The sequence below is a fragment of the Haplochromis burtoni genome, unplaced genomic scaffold (genome assembly GCF_018398535.1).
Source record: "Haplochromis burtoni strain Fernald_Lab_line unplaced genomic scaffold, NCSU_Asbu1 Contig_469, whole genome shotgun sequence".
Lineage (NCBI taxonomy): Eukaryota > Metazoa > Chordata > Actinopteri > Cichliformes > Cichlidae > Haplochromis > Haplochromis burtoni.
In genome coordinates this window covers 33,099-53,483 of record NW_024582830.1, presented here as the reverse complement: position 1 = coordinate 53,483, position 20,385 = coordinate 33,099, and the positions used below count along the sequence as shown (strand labels likewise).

Here is a 20,385-nt window from a genome sequence, read left to right as displayed (position 1 = left end):
ACACACACACACACACACACCTATATGTATAGTTCAGCTTAGGTTTGAGAAATTTACTCATACTGTGTTGTCCTGAACTTCTTAAATCTTACAATCTGACAAATACTGCCATTGTCACCATAACAAGCAAAACTATCCATGAAACTTAAAAATGACACTAAAACATAATACTTTTATGCTAAAAGTGAACAGAAATGAGCAAACCCACATAAAGCAAATAAAAACGAATGAAAATACAAAGACCTTCTGACAACAGCTGCACACTCAGCCAACCTCAATGAGACACTGTCTGACACCAACATTGAGGATTATTTTCTTTTCTCTTTATCTAATTGACATCAACTAAAACTGCTAATTTACATCTGTCATCTCACATAAAAACATTACACCAATCAAATAAGACAAAAAACCATCAGATAGAAGTAAGATGGTCAAAGGTACAAGGTTTCAGCTGAGTCTTAAATGTGGGAATAGTAGACCGCTCCTTTATTGCCACTGGAAAACTGTTTGAGTATTTATTTCCTTTTACTGACACCGCAGTTTGTCCTAATGTAGAGCATCTATGAGGCACCTCACAGTTCCCTCTAGTGGTGGCCAATAAGTTATAATCTTTGAGGTTTGCATCATATGTTGAGTTCCACAGGAGAAAAGAAACCTTTCCTGGAATAAGGTACATGGATCAGGTAGCTTCTTCCCTCGAAGCCACCAGTTATGTCATCCTTAGATGAAAAATTTCTTCTCACTTCTATCTCAGCTTGTAAATAATCATGAATGAGCTGAACAAATTGATTACTTTAAAGGATTTTTTTTTTTTGGAAATGGAGGAAATGAAGGAGTGCTCAGTTTAGACTTAACTAGCAGACTGGTCTAAAGATGTACAGGAAATCTCATGTGCTTCCCTACACAAAAACACCTGATGGCTTTTACCTATAAACTGGGAGCTGCCCCAGATGAAGGGGAGAAACTGGAAGTCATCCAGCCCCCAGACACCCTGACTCCCAGCCGGCTCCATTCTGTAGGTCTTCTGCAGTTTCCGCATCACTTCGAGATACCTGAAAACACAATCAGGACAATGTTCACGTGCATGTAGTAGGGACCAGTCTCAGCAGCGACTGTTTCATTCTGGCACAGGTCTGTAATAACGTCAGAAATAATGTTATTAGAAAGAGAAAGAGAGCAAAAACTATGGAGAGTGTAATAAAAGCAGGGAGAGTTTAAAAAAAAAAAAGAAGTGGTAGGAAGTATAATAAACAGTGGTGCAACGGATCAAAAATCTCACGGTTCGGATCGGATCAATTTCGGATCAGCAAAAAAAGAAAAAAGACAAAAATTTAACATTTACTTATTGAAGTATTTTTTTCCTGTTAAAAACATTCAACTCAAGACTCATTCCACGCAATTATTAATATATTTTTTTTAAATGATACAATATAGGGCAGTACAGTCTTTGTATCTACCATTCAATTCAATTTTATTTATAAAGCGCCAAATCACAACAACAGTCGCCTCAAGGTGCTTTATATTGTAAGGTAGACCCTACAATAATACATACCGCTCATTATGAGCGGTCACGGTCACGTAGCTGTCCGTTGCCCTGGAGGTCCACCCATTTGTAGTAGTTAGAGCAACAGAAGATGCCTGGGACAGTTCAGCCATAACTTTAAACTTTTCCTGCTCATACATGCTTGGAACAATCTTGCCACTAAAGTTGACGCGCAACGACATATCATAGCGTGGCTCAAGCACGTTCATCATAGTTTAAACCCCTTGTTTTGGACAACTGAATACGGCCTCCCATCTGCAGCTAAACACCCAATTGCCTTTGTAATAGCTTTAGCCCGGTCGGACTGGGCAACAAAGGGCTGCTTAAATACCGCAAACTCCTCTGCTCCTCCACTTGGACTGCTAGCGCTGACCATAACTATCGCTTGACAGACCCACCACGCGCACCATACGCATACTTTTTTTTCTTCTTTTTCAAATCTTCGGATCACGTACGTGCCGAACCGTGGAGTGGGATCGGTTTGGATTATGGATCAACCGTGATCCGTTGCACCACTAATAAACAGGGAGCAGTGCTTTTTGGTAAATTAAAGTTTGTTTGGAGAGCAGTTCAGTTCATTTGTAACAAAATCAGATTTTTAAACCTGAACATTTACCATTGTATTAACAGCATACTGCAGTTTAGTGTGACAGCTCACCTGTTGAACACCTTAAAGACGATAGCGAGCTGATCATCCACCCTGAGCGCTCCAACCTTACAGAGACAGCAGAGGAACGCTGCGAAAGCTGCTTCATGACCTGAAGAGACAAACGAACATTAAACAGCTGCAGGATTAGTCTGCAAAGTGTGTGAGCTGCACTCAAACGCACCGCTGAGATCACTTTTCGGCATCTGACTACAGCACCAGGTCTGAGTTTTACTGCTGCTGTAGACCAGAGCAATGCTTTGGGCCAGCACTGATGAGACGATGCAAAACTACTAGAGAACAACAACAACAGCTGCAACACGTTCAGGTGGAGCAACAACTTTGTTTTGATTTGTGGAGGAAATAAAGATCCGGTAGCAACATAACCAATCAAAGCTAACTGATAACTGGAGTGACATAGAGCACTGTTACCTGTGCCGTAGTCTATCCTGGTGGAGTTTCCCACAGACTCTTTCAGATAGACAGCAATCTCTGGAGCTGCTGCATGTTTATCAGCAGGGAGGACCACCGACACCAGCGCCTCTGCTTCCTACAAACAAAACATACAAATAAATTAACTGCTAGCCACAGCCCATGTGCATGGATGTGTGTTAGAACATGTGTGAGCGTACCGACCTGATCTAGTTTGGCAAACCAGGTTCTGTACGCCTTATTTCCGAAGCGTGACGGCTGGTCGACGGGAGGCGTCTCATTTATCCATCGGTCCAGAGTTCCCAGAAGATCCATGAGCTTCTCCACCGTCTGGGAAAAGTAACAAGGCAGTGACTGCAGCAGGACCATCGTGAGTCGGGGCAGATAACAAACCAGCTCAAGCCTGTTGGTTTCTCTAAAATCGAAATTCTTTATTTTAATGCTTTCTTCATTTTTGTTGCTCTTACTTGTAGTGTGGTTATATGTGACACATGCACGAGGCCACATTTTCTGGTTAACATCACCAAACTATCAGCTTGGCACTTTAAAATGCACCAAATATTCTCTACAGACAAAGTTTAACCTGACAGGCGTTAAATGACAGCTGATGCTCTGCTCTGCTGCGTTTCTCTTGCTACGCAGCAGATCTGCTGGTTTAGTATACAAAAACCAGCAGATCACGTACCTCAGACACTTTATATTCACACGTGAGCTTCTTTCCCTTCACACCTTCGTTCAGCGTCAGAATAAAGCCTATGTAGTCAGCGTAGGCCTGAAAGCAGAGAGGCAAGTTAAAAACACACATCAGACCAGTGTTCCAGCAGTATGGCATACATGTGACTGCTAAACATTTGATGTTAACTTGTCCTCCATTTTGGCAATGTGACAAACAAGGTGACAACGTAAGGTCAGTCACACAAGCCTAGAGAACAGTCTGCAACCATCTGGCAACTAGGGCTGGGCTATATCATACCGTTCACGGTAATACCGGTGTAATTTTGGGCAACGATAGGAAAATGAAATATCGCGATAGAATATGGGTAAAACGTGCATGCGCAGTGTCTATTTTTACATAAGCACATGGCGGCGATGCAGAATGAGAAGAGCGAAAGCGGATCGTTGAATGAAACGGATGAACCAGAATTGGTTTGTAAAAATGCTGCAACTTCAGTGGTGTGGAACTGGTTTAGCTTTCGTCCATCAGATACACAACAAAGCACTATTTTGGTAGAGCATGCTAGCGGGCCGTCGTTATTACTGTGTTTTTTGGAAAATACGGCACACTTAAAATCAATCCTTTCATTTTTCTGAAAATCGACAGTGCCCCTTATAATCCCGTGTGCCTTATGTATGAATTCTTGTTGTGTTTACTGACCTCGAAACGATTTTATGTCGTACACGGCGCTGGAAAATCTGTCAAATGTTTTAGTACGACTTTGCTAAGCTACAAACATGCACCGCTTGATGGATTGTCGGAGCATTACGGCTATCGTAGGCAGGAGCCTCGCAGAGTGATACGTACAGTGCTTCAACATAATATTACCGTATTGTGTGTGTATAACCTCTTTTTAAGTTTTGTGGATAGTATACAAGGTTATGCTGAGGATATGTCGACCAGTTTCCACTGGAAATGCCTTTTATTTATTTATTTATTTATTTATTTTTTGTTTCACACATGGTACAGCAGTAATTCCTTTCCCATACGCAACCTTTTGGTTAAACTGTCAGCAAGGAATTTGCACAACTTTAATGCACATAAAAAAAAAACAGCTGCTCGTTTAAGTGAAAATACATTGATGGGGTTTTTGCACTAATAAAGTTGTGGAGTTGTAAAGTATTTTGTCTAGTGTCGATTATATTGTCAGTTATATCATTATCACAAATTTTCAAATGTATATTGTGATAAATATTTTTGGTCATATCGCCCTGCTCTACTGGCAACCACTGGTGGCAAGGAAAAATTAGTATCCTCTAACAGGTTTATTGAGTGTTTGCTGAAGTTTGGGAATTGATTACTAAAGTCAGTCAGTAGGGCCCCCCACCAGCAACCATGTCATTGGGGAAAGAAACATGTGCTCCTTGTCAGATTTTATTAGGGAAACCACCTGGTGATGGATCTGGTTGCTAGCAGATTGCCACAGCTGCCGATATTTTTCATGAGGAGGACTTCTCTTCAAACACTCTGGGAAAAATCCTTTGCTTCCAATTTTGAGATCTTCTCCTCCTATATCAGAACTCATGTGAAGCTTTTGTCTGAGTGGCGAGTGCTTGCGCCCTCAGTGCCGGCAAAGTAACCAAGGAGGCGACCAAAACTGGAAAATCACTGAATACTTGCTAACAAGTTTGTTGCAGATGACATCTTCCTCACAAATTACAGGCAACAGAGGCAACCTGGTAGCAACCAAAACAATCAGAAGGCGGTTTCTGGTGGAGTGCCCTCTACAGCACCATCTTTGTCACCAATTTCACCATGTGACAGCCGAAAGCCTCCAGAAACGACTCACAGCCACACTTTTCCTTCATAGTCGATGGTTATATCACGTTCAATATGACAGACAACTCTCGAAGAAGACGCGTGCACATGCCCACAGGGAGGAACCAACCTGAGAGCGCTTCCACTTTCCCATGTCAGGCACCATGCTGATTTCTTTCTTGGGCACCATAAAGGTGAAGCTGGCCCCCTCCTCGGGGGCTTCATCTTCAGGAGTGGATCCTAAAAAATAATTCAGAACAGAGAATTTTCATGACATCAGTGCATAAATAAGTAATTCCCATGAGCCAAAAGCTCCGGCTGCACACTGCTCTTAACTAAACTTCAACCACTCAAGCTGATAAGTGATGCACCAAAAGCTACAGTTCCTCTAATGTCCACTAGAGGCTCCATAAGCAAGCCAGTCCCCTAGAGTCAACATCTAATTTCACCCTCTTGTCCTAATATGGTCACGTTGGCCTCAAAAACCTAAAATGGGGGCAAATAACAATGAGGCTGAGTCAAAAACCAGTGGGTGTTTCCATCTTTTCTATACAGTCTGAGATGTAAACCTGCACTCCCTGTAATGTCCAGCAGGGGGTGGCTCCAGGTTGCAAAGATTAGACTGTATAGCCGTTTATGAGAAAATAAGCCTACTTCAGTCTTGATTTATGATCTGAGTAAACACTTTCCCGATGATGTTATGGACTCAGTTATCAAAACAAACATGAAGTTTATTTAGTAAATGTTATCGCCATTTAGAGTCAAAAATCAATCGCTTTCTCACTTATGTTTGGTGACAGCCAAAAAGTTAAACTCAAAGCATCAAAAACAGATTTTTGAACTAGTGGGTGACATCACAGTTGTTACATTAATCTTTTATATACAGTCTATGGTTAATGCTCTTTCAGCTGCTCCCTTTAGGGATTGCCACAGCTGATCATCTGCCTCCATCGAATCCTCGTTTGTCACACCAACCCTCTGCACGTCCTCCTTCGTTTGATCCACGAATCTTCTCTGTGGTCTGCTTCTTTTCCTTCCATGTTTAACATCCTTTGTCTCCCACACGTTAAACCTGATCGGTCCCTCTGATGTTCTCCTTTCTGAACCTGTTCATTCTGGTCAACCCCAATCAAAATCTGAACATCTTCATCTCTACCACCTCTACCTCAGCCTCGTGTTCTTTTTTGTCATCGTCACCATCTCCTAACCATACATCACAGCAGGTCTTACTACTATCTTGTTAATATTTACTTTCACTCTTTTTGCTACCCTTCTATCACAAATCTCCGACACCAGTCTCCAACCTCTCTTCAGTGTTGTCTGGTGCTTTGTATGGTTGACAACCAGGTATTTAAACTCATCCATCTTCACTACTTTTATTCCTTGCAGCATCACTGTTACACCTGCCCCTCCTATTCGCACACATGTATTCTTCCTCTTCTCTCCAGACTCTCCTGCACCTGTAAACATTATAGTCCACAGAGACCTGTGCATCAAAATCAAGTCTTAAATAATCAGACCCCATCTTATCTTAATGACCTTGTAGTACCATATCACCCTATTAGAGCACTTCGCTCTCGCACTGCAGGCCTACTTGTTGCTCCTAGAGCAGTGGTTCTTAACCTGGGTTCGATCGAACCCTAGGGGTTCGGTGAGTTGGTCTCAGGGGTTCGGCAGAGCCTCCACCGTGACATGCACGGCTCATTTTGTGCACCAATAAAAAACATATCTATGTCTTGAATTTGAAAAAAATCATATTTTATTTTTCACTAAAGAGGGGTTCAGTGAATGCGCATATGAAACTGGTGGGGTTCAGTACCTCCAACAAGGTTAAGAACCACTGCCCTAGAGTATTTAAAAGTAGAATGGGAGGCAGAGCCTTCAGTTTTCAGGCCCCTCTTCTGTGGAACCAGCTTCCAGTTTGGATTCGGGAGACAGACACTATCTCTACTTTCAAGATTAGGCTTAAAGCTTTCCTTTTTGCTAAAGCATATAGTTAGGGCTGGACCAGGTGACCCTGAATCCTCCCTTAGTTATGCTGCAATAGACGTAGACTCCCAGGGATTCCCATGATGCATTGAGTTTTTCCTTTCCAGTCACCTTTCTCACTCACTATGTGTTAATCGACCTCTCTGCATTGAATCATATCTGTTATTAATCTCTGTCTCTCTTCCACAGCATGTCTTTTATCCTGTCTTCCTTCTCTCACCCCAACCGGTCGCAGCAGATGGCCGCCCCTCCCTAAGCCTGGTTCTGCCGGAAGTTTCTTCCTGTTAAAAGGGAGTTTTTCCTTCCCACTGTCGCCAAAGTGCTTGCTCATAGGGGGTTGGTTGATTGTTGGTTTTTTCTCTGTATCTATGAAGCGCCTTGAGGCGACTTTTGTTGTGATTTGGTGCTATATAAATAAAATTGAATTGCAAATAAGCTCAAAGGCGACCGCTGATGTAAACCCACCTTCAACCCAGAAGTACCACGGTTCTTCTCTTAGCGCCCTATTATCATAAGCTTTCTCTAAATCCAAAGACACAGTGAAGCTCCTTCTGACCTTCTCCATCAATACTCTGAAAGCAAACACTGCATCTGCAGACCTTTTTCTCTGCTTGAAAGGATATGCCTGTTCACCGACATTCAATACCTAGTATTAGTAAAGTAATTTAATAATCTTTCCAGTGTGTTTTCAACAACTTTATTCAAGCACAGGAATCGAGGTCCCCTTTAAAGACGACACTAATCAATGTGCTGACTCCGGTTAGCAGCCAGAAAGTACTGAGTACTTTTTACTCACTGTGTGCAAGCTGACACCTCACACACAGCCAGGTAAGGAGACTGTGTCTCTGTCAGACTGTGCTAAAGTCTGCTAACATCACCGTATTTGCGCCACAGAGTTCAAATACAACCAGCCCAGGTGGAGAACCTGCAGTCAGTGAGTGTGGACAGCTCTTGGCTTCCAGGTTCATCTAACAGCCCTTAAATCAAACCCTAAAGCCTCGTTTCTAAAGGTCACTGCCTTGAAAGCGTCAAATAAACATCACACGACACACTGCTGACGCTGCGCACGAGCATCAAGCCGAGCTTTACCTGACTGCTGCTCTGTTTCCGCCATGGCGAGCCTGACAGTCTTCTTCGCGGTGTGTTTTCCCGGCAGACTCATTACTCATGGCTCAGTACTGCCCCCACATGTTCGCATACTGAGTGGCACCCCAAGATTTCTCAAATTGTTGAAAATCAAACTTTTATCTTAAAGTACATTTAATGCTTTCGTATAGTGGAGTAAAACGATAAACTAAGAGGTTACATCGAATTTGTACTTATAAGTGCGCATAACTGCCACTCTGCCACTTATTTATGGCATCTGGGGCAGCCGGCCACCCCGGCTCTTTTCCAGCTGAGTAACTTTAGCAGATAAAGCACTGAGCAGCTGCAGAGAGGCTGTGCAGTCAGGCTACAGCACCGCCCGCCTGACGGTTAAAAAAAATAAAGCAGTGTAAGATCGTGCTGGCCGGACTCTGTGCTTCATTGGACTGCTCTCTGTGTTTTTGTGGGCGTTTCTACCTCCGACTGCAGAATGTGGGGCATTTGCAGCAGATCTGTGGTGAGTAACGGCAGCTTTAGCGGACTGACTGTTGGTTTGTTTGTGTCCCCCCACCCCCCGAGTTCAGCTTTCACACTCTGACAGAATTAATGACATCCACGTTAATTAATTCACCCGAGACTCGGTTTTTTTCCGAGCTAGAGTAAGTTAATTAGCTCGCTGCTGCTACTAGGCGGAAAATTCTGTTTGTTAGCTGTTAGCTGTGGCTAATATTTAACGCACCGGCAATTACAGAAGTGGGTGAAAGGTGAATTTAGCTCAAAGACAGTGGAACACCAGCGTGACTGCAGCTTTAAAGATACCTTTAATGTAGTCCAAGCCTGTGTAAGTTGGATTAAAAGCAGATGCTACAACATAAATACAATAAACCGATGAGATTAGCATGTGTGCACACCTTTTAAACACATTAAATACTCTTTGGTTGAATCATAATCTGGTTTTGTAGGTTTGCTGTTGACCCTCTGCTCATTATCCTGTGATGTTAGTTTTCCCCATGAAACTAATATGCAAAGCTGTAATAACTACAGAGGTATAAAGCTGGTGAGCCATACCATGAAGTTATGGGAAAAGGTTGTTGAAGCTGGGTTAAGGAGAGAGTTGAGGATCAGCAAGCAGGAGGGTGACTTCATGCCAAGAAAAGAGCACTGTAGATGTGAGGTTTGCTTTGACAGTGTTTATGGAGAAGTGGCTATAGAGAAAGCATATGATAGGGTGCCAAGAGAGGAAATGTTATAGTGCATGAGGAAGTCAGGAGTGGCAGGGAAGTATGGGAGGATGGTGCAGGACATGAATGAGGACAGCGAGAGGTGGTGAGATGTGCTGTGGGAGTGGCTGATGATCTGCTGTGGCAGTCAAACCTTTTGTCTTAATGTCATTTCTCTTATTTCTCTGTTAAAGGTGGGGATGATGAAGCCCTGCGGTTTTGTGAAGACCAGTTTCTTGGTCAAACCGGTATCAGCCACTCGAGTCGCTGGCCGATACTTCACCCACCAGAAGGGGCTGCCATGCCTGCCTGTCCCCACTTTGCAGCAGACCTGTGAGCGATACCTTGCCGCCCTAGAGCCCATTGTGGAGGCAGACGAGCTGAAGCACACCAAAGGGCTGCTGGAGGAGTTTCAGCGAGCTGGAGGGCTTGGAGAGAGGCTGCAAAGGGGTCTGGAGAAGAGGGCATCCAAAACTGAGAACTGGGTGAGCTCAAAAAGGGGACCTTGTTTTTGGCACTCTGGTCCTTTAAATATATTAAACTAGACTTATGGTGCTTATTTCCACCTCCATACTCTCATTTGTGGACTCTGCTAGAGTAGCTTTGTTTGAATTTCAGTTCAAAATAATACCCTTTTTTCTTACTTTGGGCTTTTAATTCTTCCTCTGTGTGAAATAAGTCAGATTTCACTTCCTCACACTCCTCACAGCCAACTTTCTTCTGATTGGCTGACCCCTCTCAAAGAACAGGAGGGTGTGACTTCTGTGCCTGATTTGACCATATTAATGATATTCCTGTATGACATCACACAGACCTAAGAGTAGAAAAAAACTGACTGTCTAGAGCAGTTTCTTCTCAACCTTTTTTATGCAGTGTTGATGTCAGAAGTCCTGCCTCATCTTAGTTTTTGTTGTTGGTGAGGGAGAGGCTAAGGGGTCTTTCTGTAAGATCTAATATTTCTTCTTTACAGGAAAATCTGATAACAAAGTTATTTTGTGTCCTTCTTCTTGGTGTGTGATCCACTCAGTGCCTATCTGTGTGTTTGTCTCTCTTCAGCTGTCACAGTGGTGGGTTCAGGTGGCTTACCTCGACTATCGTTTGCCTGTGGTCGTCCATTCAAGTCCTGGGTTGGTTTTGCCTCGCATGAACTTCAGTGATAAGAAAGGACAAATAAGGTGATCACATGCAGCTTCTTCCAAATGTCAGAGTCTCTTTAATGCTCTGAATCCCAAATAGGTTTTCGGTGCCTCTTTCCCTGCAGTATAAAGTCATGCACCTTGATTTCCCTGATGATGACTGAATTGTTTGTTTTTACAGGATCTGGTTGGACCAAATTAAATTTGTCCATTTTTTCTTTTTTTCTTTTTTTTTTTTTTGGGCTTTTTGAAAAAAGAAAAAGATGCAACAAATAGATTTTGACTAAATGTCATGTTTTTAGACTAAAATGTGAACGCCACTGAACATGTGGTGTTTAGGGTTAGGTCTGAATCCATGTGTCCATCATAAACACATTCAGTTCAGTCATTGAAGTAAATAAAAGATGTGGATCTTTGAATCTTCCTCCCTCCCTTCCGTCCTTCCTTCCTTCCACTCATAAGCTTGCATCATCTTCCTCTTCTTCTTCTACTCTTTCGTCTACTTTTTCGTCTACTTTTTCGTCTACTTTTTCGTCTACTTTTTTATCCTTCGTTTCCTTTTTGTTCTCACTCTCACTTCCTCTCCCTCCCTTTCCCCTATTTTTTCCTTTTTTTTATTTCATCTTTCCTTTCCTTTACTCCTTTCCTTTTTTTTTCCCCTTGTCAAAGTTTCATGTTTTTTCAGCATTTTCTTTGGCATACCCTGTGAATCTCTGGGCTCTTGTCACTGAAACTCAATAGATTATATTGATCTCTGTCTATCTGTCTTCAGGTTTGCAGCTAAACTGATAGCAGGCGTTTTGGACTTTAAGACAATGATTGATAAGTGAGTACGTATTTTAAAATGTGGTTTTTATTCAGTTATGTTCAGCAGGGATGAAATTTTACATTTTAATGAGATAACATGATCCTGAATACGTTTTAATCAGTCAAACCGAAGCATGCAGTAAATGATAGAATGTTTTTCTTTCAGTGAAACTCTTCCGGTCGAGTACCTGGGAGGGAAGCCTCTCTGCATGAATCAGTACTACGAGGTGCTGTCATCATGCCGGATCCCTGGTCTGAAGAGAGACTCGGTGGTGAACCACGCCAAGAGCTCACGACCCCCCAAACACATCACCGTAGTGCACAACTTCCAGGTGAGCAGCTCGCCTTCTGCAGCCTGACGTTAGAGATCAGCAAACACGGTAAACTCGAGTTTTCCAGAGTACACTCGGCACTTTCATGGGTCTGAACGGAGCAGCCACGTGAAACCTGTGTGGTGTTCTGGACAAGGAAACAGGCCGGCAGACTATGTTTGAAATAACAGATGTTCAGAAGTCCAACTTTTTGTGCGATGGTTAGCATCTTCCTCTGCCTTTTGTGTGCTACCAAAGGTGCCTTTGACGGTGCAAAACATTTCGTCGGCATTGTTGCGTTTGTTGGGGAGAAAACTTACAAACATACAGTGCAACACTTCAGAGTCAAAATTGCACACAAAAAATCATCGAAACAGTGAGGCCACGAAAGGTGAACGGCGTTATAGCAAGGGACCGCTGTAGTTATTAGTTTGAATTCTTTTCTTTCTTTCTTTCATATATATATATATATATATACATACATACATACATACATACATACATACATACATACATACATGGAAGACATGCCTCCTGCACGGTATGTACCACCGGCAGATAGAGGAGGTGGCTGATATCCAGAAATCCTACCAGTGGCTGGACAATGGATAAAGACAGCACAGAGGCACTAATCATGGCAGCACAAGAACAAGCTCTGAGTACAAGATCCATAGAGGCTGGGGTCTATCACCCAGGCAAGCCCAGGTGCAGGCTGTGTAAAGATGCCCCAGAGACAATCCAGCACATAACAGCAGGGTGCAAGATGCTAGCAGGCAAGGCATACATGGAACGCCACAACCAAGTGGCCGGCATAGTGTACAGGAACATCTGTGCCGAGTATAACCTGGAAGTCCCGAGGTCAAAATGGGAGATGCCCCCAAGGGTGGTGGAGAATGACCGAGCTAAGATCCTGTGGGACTTCCAGATACAGACGGACAAAATGGTGGTGGCTAACCAACCGGACATAGTGGTGGTAGACACAAAGACTTCCAGAACGACGAAAGGTGGGCAACAGGCAGGTGGTGCAAAGAAGAGGTAGTGATCGATGTAGCGGTTCCGAATGACAGCAATATCAGGAAGAAGGAACACGAGAAGCTGGAGAAATACCAAGGGCTCAGAGAAGAGCTCGAGAGGATGTGGAGGGTGAAGGTAACGGTGGTCCCCGTGGTAATCGGAGCACTAGGTGCGGTGACTCCCAAGCTAGGCGAGTGGCTCCAGCAGATCCCGGGAATAACATCGGAGATCTCTGTCCAGAAGAGCGCAGTCCTGGGAACAGCTAAGATACTGCGCAGGACCCTCAAGCTCCCAGGCCTCTGGTAGAGGACCCGAGCTTGAAGGATAAAAACCACCCACAGGGGCGTGCTGGGTGTTTTTTGTTTTTTGTTTTGTTTTTTTTCTGACTGGCGATAATAAATGAAACTAGATGAGTAAAGCGATCCTGAATATGTTAAACTTGCTTTGTAGTTGGCACATCTGAGCGGGCATGGCCTTTAGCAGTCCTGGCACTGCTTTACACATTTTAGAAACAATAGAAAAGCACAGTCAGTCAGTCAGCTATCCTATTTATTAAGAGTCTAGCTGCTTGCTGTTGTTAGTAATTAATTTTAAGGCTGAAAGTTTTAAACACTGGGACCTTTTTTTTTTTTTTTGCTTCACTGCATCCACCATTAGGGGGCGATATTCAGCTAATGCCATACAGTATTCCAGGGTTTGTTCCAGGCTATTAGCCTGCAGTTAGCATTACCCCTAATACATTCTTCCAAAGTAGTAATATTTATATAGGTTTGCAGATCTATACCCACAGACATAAACCTTTTGTGATTCATATAAAAGGAGGAACTGAGCGCTCCTCTAGTTTCAGGATCATTCCCTTCATCTTTTGCATTTTTGATTCATAAAAAAAAAAACTTTGACTGGGCTTGTTTTTAAGAAACAAATTAGTATATTAATCACTTGTGATGGATGAATGTTTGTATGTCACCCTAGTAGAAAGATTAACAAATCCCCCAAAGTTACCACTCTAGCACTTTTGCTTCCCAATTTAAATCAGGAACTATTCAAAGAATGTGTTAGACACAGGTCTGGACACCAGCTTTTGTTGCATCTGCATCTGGCAGACTGATTTCTGACTTAACCTCTTTCTTCCACTTGGATCCAGTTCTTTGTGCTGGACGTGCACAACAGCGACGGAACTCCGCTGACTGCAGATCAGCTCTGCGTCCAGCTGGAGAGGATCTGCAGTGCCTCAGCAAACTCCAACTCGGAGCCTGTCGGCATCCTCACCACACAGCACCGAGACTCGTGGGGCAAAGCCTACCTCAACCTCATCAAAGGTGAGCCAACAAGATACTGACTCTGTTATGAGAGCTGCGAGTCTGTGGAGCAGTTTAGTCACTTTTTGTTTTGTGTGTGCAGATAAAACCAACAAAGAGTCGGTGCTGGCTATCCAGAGGAGCATCTTCACACTGTGTCTGGATGGAGCGATGCCTCGGGTGTCTAATGAGCTTTACCGCAGCTGTGCCGCCATCCAGATGCTGCACGGAGGAGGCAGCCAGTGGAACAGTGGCAACCGCTGGTTCGACAAGACACTGCAGGTGACCTGCACGTGCATACAACAGTGATCACAAAAGACAGCAACAACCTCATTAGACAGCCTGCACGCCAAGGTGTCTGTACGTGCAGATGTTTCTGTCTCACTCAGCCTAAATTCAGCTTGAAGTGTTGTAAGAGAAACATCAGTATTACAGAAGAGCCTTTAAATCCCTCAAACTCTTAACAAACAAGTTTAACTGAAGGAAGGTGGCTGTATCTTAGACTGCAGGACAGTTTTAGCTGAAAAACGTGAGTGGATGCATGTTTTCATGCATCAAGACATTTGATGTTTCTGAACCTGTCTCCTGCAGCAAGGCCTGGTTTCCTCACCCTGGTGGTTTGGTCTCTCTTCAGTGGGCTTTGATGTTTGATAAACTGGAACTGTGGTTACTGTAATAATAATATAATAAGGCCGTTAAATCCCTCAGCAATAGAGAAAACGTGCAGTGTTTTCCTTAAATGTTTTTTCTCCTCTCTTCCAGTTCATTGTTGGAGAGGATGGGGTGTGTGGAGCAAACTACGAGCACGCTCCGGCTGAAGGTCCCCCCATCGTAGCCCTGATCGACCACGTTGTAGAGTACACGTAAGTAGGTCACAGATTATTTTCAGTTTATTTTCATAGAGGAACCTTTTAGAGCCTCTGGTATGGGAATGTTCACCACAGCGTGATTGGACATGTTTGAAAGCACTACATTTGTTTCAGTTGCTCTCTGCAGCTCAAATTCCATCTCATCCACTCATTCAGATTTCTTTTTCTGGTGTAAACACAGAGTCTGTGTATGTTTTGTTTTCTCTTTGTGTTTACAGGAGGAAGCCTGAGATGGTGCGGTCTCCCATGGTGCCTTTACCCATGCCGCGGAAATTAGACTTCCACATCACGCCAGATATCAAGAAAGACATTGAGGAGGCCAAGAACAGCATGAACACGTGAGGGCAGCTTTTGGGATGAGTATCATGTTTGGGCAATATTTTATTTTTTCAGTACAATATTTGTGTTAACTAGGGCTGCCACAAACGATTATTTTGATAGTCGACTAGTCACCGATTATTTATGCGATTAGTCGACTAATCAGATCATCATCCACTGGACGTAAAACTACAGCTTATTGCACCAGCAGCATCTGCTCTTATATAACTATCATTAGCTTACAGCTTTAAGCTTTTAAGGTGCTAACTAAAAATAAAGACAAGATGATAGTTTATTCAATTTTAATGAAATTTGCAGATTGTTTCGGTAAAGTTTAATAAACTCCTTCTATCTAAAATATAACAGGACACCGGAGTATATTCTCCAGCATCTCACACTTCTGATAATCAGCTGTCTGCTTGACGTTTATTCAGCTGTGTAAAAACTATAACTTTAATCTCAGCCAAACCGATTTACTCAGGAACAAATAAAATACTAAAAAAACCAAAAAAAACCCAAACAACAACATTTTTAATTTATCTAAGTGACTCATATATATTTAACCTGAGTCGTGAAAGACGGCGGTGGGTTTGAAAACAATTTGCCGGGAGTCCGGTGTTCTCACGGCGCTAGTGACCTAGCCCCCGGCTAGCTATCGAGCTAGTGGGTAACAGACGTCTCCGAAAACGTCGGAGCGCTTTTGAAAATATGTGGTGTCCTGATAAACTGAGCCGATATTTGAGGTTTACACAGCTACATTCTCGCCTGAAAATATGTTAAACGTTTATTTTGTGACCCAGAAAGAATAATAAGAGTAATATTAAAACTAACTAGCTGCCGCCATTGTTGGAAACTGAGCTGGGCCGCGCTATGAATTCTGGGACACAGCTGCTTCTTCTTCTTCGGGGTTTAACGGCAGCTGGCATCCTTGTACATGCAGTGCTGCCATCTTCTGTTTCAGTCCGTTATTACACTCTTAAATCCTGCTATTATTCCTGCGTCTTTTGCGATCTTACAAAGCTTCAAACGACACGTCGACTATTAAATCAGTCGTCGACGATTTTGATAGTCGACGTAATCGTGACTAGTCGACAAATCGTGGCAGCCCTAGTGTTAACCCAGGTATAATTTGATATAGATTTGAGCAGTTGTGTGTAAAACAAACATAAAGAGATAACCTTGTTCAGTACTGACATGTGAACATGAAAAAGCTAACATATGAGTTGTGATTTTTTTTTTTTTTTTTTTTTTTTTTTCTTGATTTTCTTAACTTGTGTTTTTTTCTGGGGGACTAAAAATGAATCCAGTTAGAAGCTTTACCCTCTTTATCCAAAGTTTTCTTCAAGCTTAATCTGTGTGACCTGGCTTATCTGTATCGGTAGGACAAAGCTAAATATACTGCTGCTTTAATACGCTTTGAGGCCAGTTTCACATCTCGCTGAGCTCAGCAGATTGTTTACAAGTACATACTGCCCTCTGGTGGGGCTTTTGTGCCGCACACAACAAGGCAAATGGAAATATATCATCTCCTTATGTAAAGGAAAGAAGATCATCTTAATATGATGATACTGAAAATCATAGTCTAAATACTCTGGTACAACAATGTTGTCCAAACTTGCTGACTACATACGTGTTAACAGTCAGTGTAAATGTGACATCTTTCCCTTACAGACTAGCCCAAGACCTGGACATGAGGGTGATGGTTTTCGGACACTTTGGAAAAAACTTCCCAAAAGCCCACAAGATGAGTCCCGATGCCTTCATCCAGATGGCGCTGCAGCTGGCCTACTACAGGTGAGGCGCTGGTTGGTGTTAGTGCCTGGCTTTCTAACTGTAGCACAGAGGTTGGACTAGGGGTGGGTTTTTATAATCGATTTATCGATTAAAATCGATTCTGACTTGGATAACGTGAAATCGATTCATTAAAATCCTGAATCGATTTTTTTAATATAAATTTATTTTTCCCGAAATGCCAGAATCTTAGGTGAAAGATCACAAAATTTCAACAACCACCAAACAGCTAAGACAGTAAATGAGAGCGGGTACACGGATTCTGCACAAAGACGTAAACACACAGTGCGGACCCGCCGACGGATCAGAATCAGTGAGATGTCGCCTTTCTCAGCTGACGGTCGGGGCTGAAAGCCGACAGCTTGCTGATTCTGATCTGTCGGCGCTTTGTGTCCACGCCCTTTTTGCGCTGATCATAAAGCTGTTAGTTTTATTTCTCTCCAAACAATATTGACCAAACCAGCAGCAAAAGAAGATCCAAACTACGCTACAAATGTAAACTTTTTAAAATTATGCAGCCGCGTCTCTAATAAAACCGCTGCAACGTCAGAGGTAACGTTCATATGTTGATTAATGGTTTTCTTTCGTTTTTGATGTGCTGCAGAATATCTTTATAAAATCCCAGGTCAGGAAAACCACCTTCATGTTTTTCTGTGTTTTATCTTCAGCTACTTTGACACAAAGGCATCTGCTGTGATGCTCACACCTTTGATAAAGTCTTGCGTGTGTCAGCTTCCTTTTTATAGATACAAAAATATGTAAATTTACTGATCTGAATTATAATATTTCTGACTGTCAAAATTTCCCAGATTTAAATCAAATTGAATTGAATCGAATTGTGGATTCGGGACCTTGTGAATCGGAATCGAATCGATTCTAGAAATCAGTGACGATACCCAGCCCTAGGTTGGACATCATATGAGCCATTGCTCTGTCTGTGTAGGGGCTTTTAATTTAAAAATTTACAAGATTTTCCCTGTTATTCCTCTGTGTGTCTTCTAGCCCTCTTTATCATCTCAGTGCAGCTAAACCCACGTTATGTAAAAAAATTATTATTTTTTTAAAAAGGTCCTGCAAGATCCTCTTAAGCATCTCTCAGCAGAGAGATGATTTTGGGATGCTTCTGTAAACTGCTGTAACCGGTAGGATTACAAGTGTCATCTTTATTTAGTTTCGTTCTTATATGAATTTAATATAAATATAAATTCTTCTGTAAATCTTAATTAAATTAACTATGACGTCTTCTGAAGTAGAGCTGTGACTGAACATCAGAGCAGTTTAATTCCTCATTTTTGTTCCTGGAGGTAAAATATCCTCTCCTCTCTCCTTGCAGGATGTACCAGCAGTGCTGTGCCACATATGAAAGCGCCTCCCTGCGGATGTTCAGACTCGGTCGTACTGATACGATACGATCAGCTTCACGTGCCTCAGCCGCCTTCGTCAGAGCCTTTGACGATCCCAGCAAACAGGTCGGCCACCAAACTGATCATACAGCGGCCAGGAATGAATGTTTTTATTTGATTTAATGGCTTGTTTAAATTCAGGTTTTATTAAACTAGACTCGTTAAATGAATGTGAGTCAAGTTTAATGCAAGTTTGATTTTCCCATCTTCTTCCTGTTTACACAGAACTCTGAGAAAGTGGATCTCATGGAGAAGGCTGTAAAGGCTCACAAGTCATACACTAACATGGTGAGTGCTCACAGCACTGGGACTGTAAAAGGTCCAGCAATGAGCACATCTCTGCAGTGACAGTAGAGATGAGTCTAGCCTCACATCTACAGTATGGGTGCAGAAAGTGAAGGGGCCTGAATATTTAATGAATCCACTGGAAAAAAAAAATCATTGCTTTTGCTCTCTCTCCTTCATAGGCAATCAGTGGTCAGGCCATCGACAGACACCTGCTGGGTCTGAAGATGCAGGCCATCGAAGAGAACCTCTCCGTCCCTGATGTCTTGAAAGACGCCGCCTACACTAAAGCCTTACACTATCGACTGTCTACCAGTCAGGTATACAACAATATTCTGAAGCAACACATGCAAGTAGAAAATGTGACCCTGCGACCTTGGCGTTTTCATGTATATGTAATTCTTTTTATGTAACTTGAGCAACACAAACTCCAGATGAGTTGAAACATCTAAACGTCCTGCAAGCTAACCTCTACTTCTTATATCTTCAAAAAGGTCCCATCCCAGACCGACTGCGTCATGTGCTTTGGCCCTGTTGTCCCCAACGGGTACGGTGTGTGCTACAACCCCATGAACGACCACATCAACTTTGCAGTGTCTGCTTTCAATAGCTGCAAAGAAACAGCCGCAGCACAGCTGGCTCAGGCAGTGGTGGACGCGCTGCTGGACATGAGGACACTGCTGGAGCAAGCGCCGAGAGCCAAACTGTGAGGCTCCAATCGAACGTTTCCGGAGATGAAACAAATGCTGCAGTGAGACAGCCGATTTGTTTGATTTATCATGCACTTTAAATGAGACTGAATCAGTGAGAACTGCTGTCCTCCACATTTCTAATGATTTTATGATGTTACTAAAAAATAAATAAAATAAAATAAAAAATCACAGACTGAGTGAAGCACATGTTTACAGCATGAAAATTTAACTGTTTGGTGGTTTTGACTGGATACTTCACCATCACATGATCACCTGATCAGACCGAAAACCAACAAGTCAAAACTCTTTGAATCTTTAAAAAAAAAAAAAATAAATAAAAAAAATTAAAGCTGCAAGCAGCGTTATGAGGGCCCTCGCACCCCGGCATGTCGAGCCACGACCAACACCTAACACCAGCACGTCCGATCTGATGTCACATTGATAGAATTCATGCATTTAACCACCAGCTAACATTTCATCTCGGTCAATCATGATTATTATAGTCATCCTACTAGGTGGCGCTCTAACCAATACTGACAAGTGGCATACCAAACATTTCCGAGCTCGAGTCTCATCACGCCTGCGACCTTTGGGAGAGATTGGACATTGTTGTTTTGAGTGACAGCAGATTACTGCTTTTTGGCGAGTGATTGAAACTCCACGTGCCGCCATGACCACCCCGTTTCCCTGAACGTAAAAAGCTTCGCAATTTAACATCACAAAGGTCTTTAGATTCCACACACTGGAGATTGGTTCAATATGATGAAATCCCTTGGAGGAGTTCGTCAAAGTACGGTGCCTGAAAGAGGGGAAAATGTGCCAAAATTACACATTAATTTTAAAATGGCTGACTTCCTGTTGGATTTGGGATATTGCTCCAAGAGACTTTTTTGTACATCTTGATATCTCCTATAAGCCTACCAGGTTTCAGACTCATACATAAAACACAGAGCAGGGGCTGTGGTTTTGAAATTTTGTAGGGGGCGCTGTGGAGCCATTTTGCGCTATTCAATGAAAATGATCACATAACAACAAAGCCTTCATCCATTTGGAGGTGTGTGCCAAATTTCAA

The 20,385-nt window shown here is 42.7% G+C and overlaps 2 protein-coding genes across 2 annotated transcripts in view; one reads left to right on the top strand and one right to left on the bottom strand.

Moving 5' to 3' along the window:
* Positions 1-8,367, bottom strand: part of ptpa (protein phosphatase 2 phosphatase activator) — a 41,573-nt gene extending 33,206 nt beyond the window's left edge. The window contains exons 1-7 of the mRNA XM_005946219.3: positions 8,173-8,367; positions 5,225-5,334; positions 3,307-3,393; positions 2,826-2,951; positions 2,622-2,739; positions 2,202-2,301; positions 928-1,052 (exon numbers count right to left, since the gene is read on the bottom strand). Coding sequence (XP_005946281.1) covers positions 928-1,052; positions 2,202-2,301; positions 2,622-2,739; positions 2,826-2,951; positions 3,307-3,393; positions 5,225-5,334; positions 8,173-8,245 — 739 coding nt within the window. The 5' untranslated portion in view covers positions 8,246-8,367. The remainder of the gene's footprint in view (positions 1-927; positions 1,053-2,201; positions 2,302-2,621; positions 2,740-2,825; positions 2,952-3,306; positions 3,394-5,224; positions 5,335-8,172) is intronic.
* Positions 8,368-8,473: 106 nt separating this feature from the next.
* crata (carnitine O-acetyltransferase a) lies at positions 8,474-19,502 on the top strand. The gene is made up of 14 exons (XM_005946220.3): positions 8,474-8,686; positions 9,584-9,874; positions 10,446-10,564; positions 11,298-11,351; positions 11,499-11,664; positions 13,802-13,976; positions 14,059-14,237; positions 14,718-14,818; positions 15,043-15,162; positions 16,814-16,936; positions 18,267-18,402; positions 18,562-18,624; positions 18,804-18,941; positions 19,116-19,502. Exons 1-14 carry the CDS (start codon positions 8,660-8,662, stop codon positions 19,329-19,331), a joined length of 1,908 nt encoding a protein of 635 aa, XP_005946282.1. The 5' UTR covers positions 8,474-8,659; the 3' UTR covers positions 19,332-19,502.
* The last annotated feature ends 883 nt before the right edge of the window (positions 19,503-20,385 follow it).

Coding starts and splice junctions, on each gene's coding strand:
- crata (XM_005946220.3), top strand. CDS start 8,660: ATGTGGGGCATTTGCAGCAGATCTGTG. Junction 11,352..11,498: donor TTTAAGACAATGATTGATAA/GTGAGTACGTAT, acceptor TTTTTCTTTCAG/TGAAACTCTTCCGGTCGAGT. Junction 18,403..18,561: donor TTGACGATCCCAGCAAACAG/GTCGGCCACCAA, acceptor CTGTTTACACAG/AACTCTGAGAAAGTGGATCT.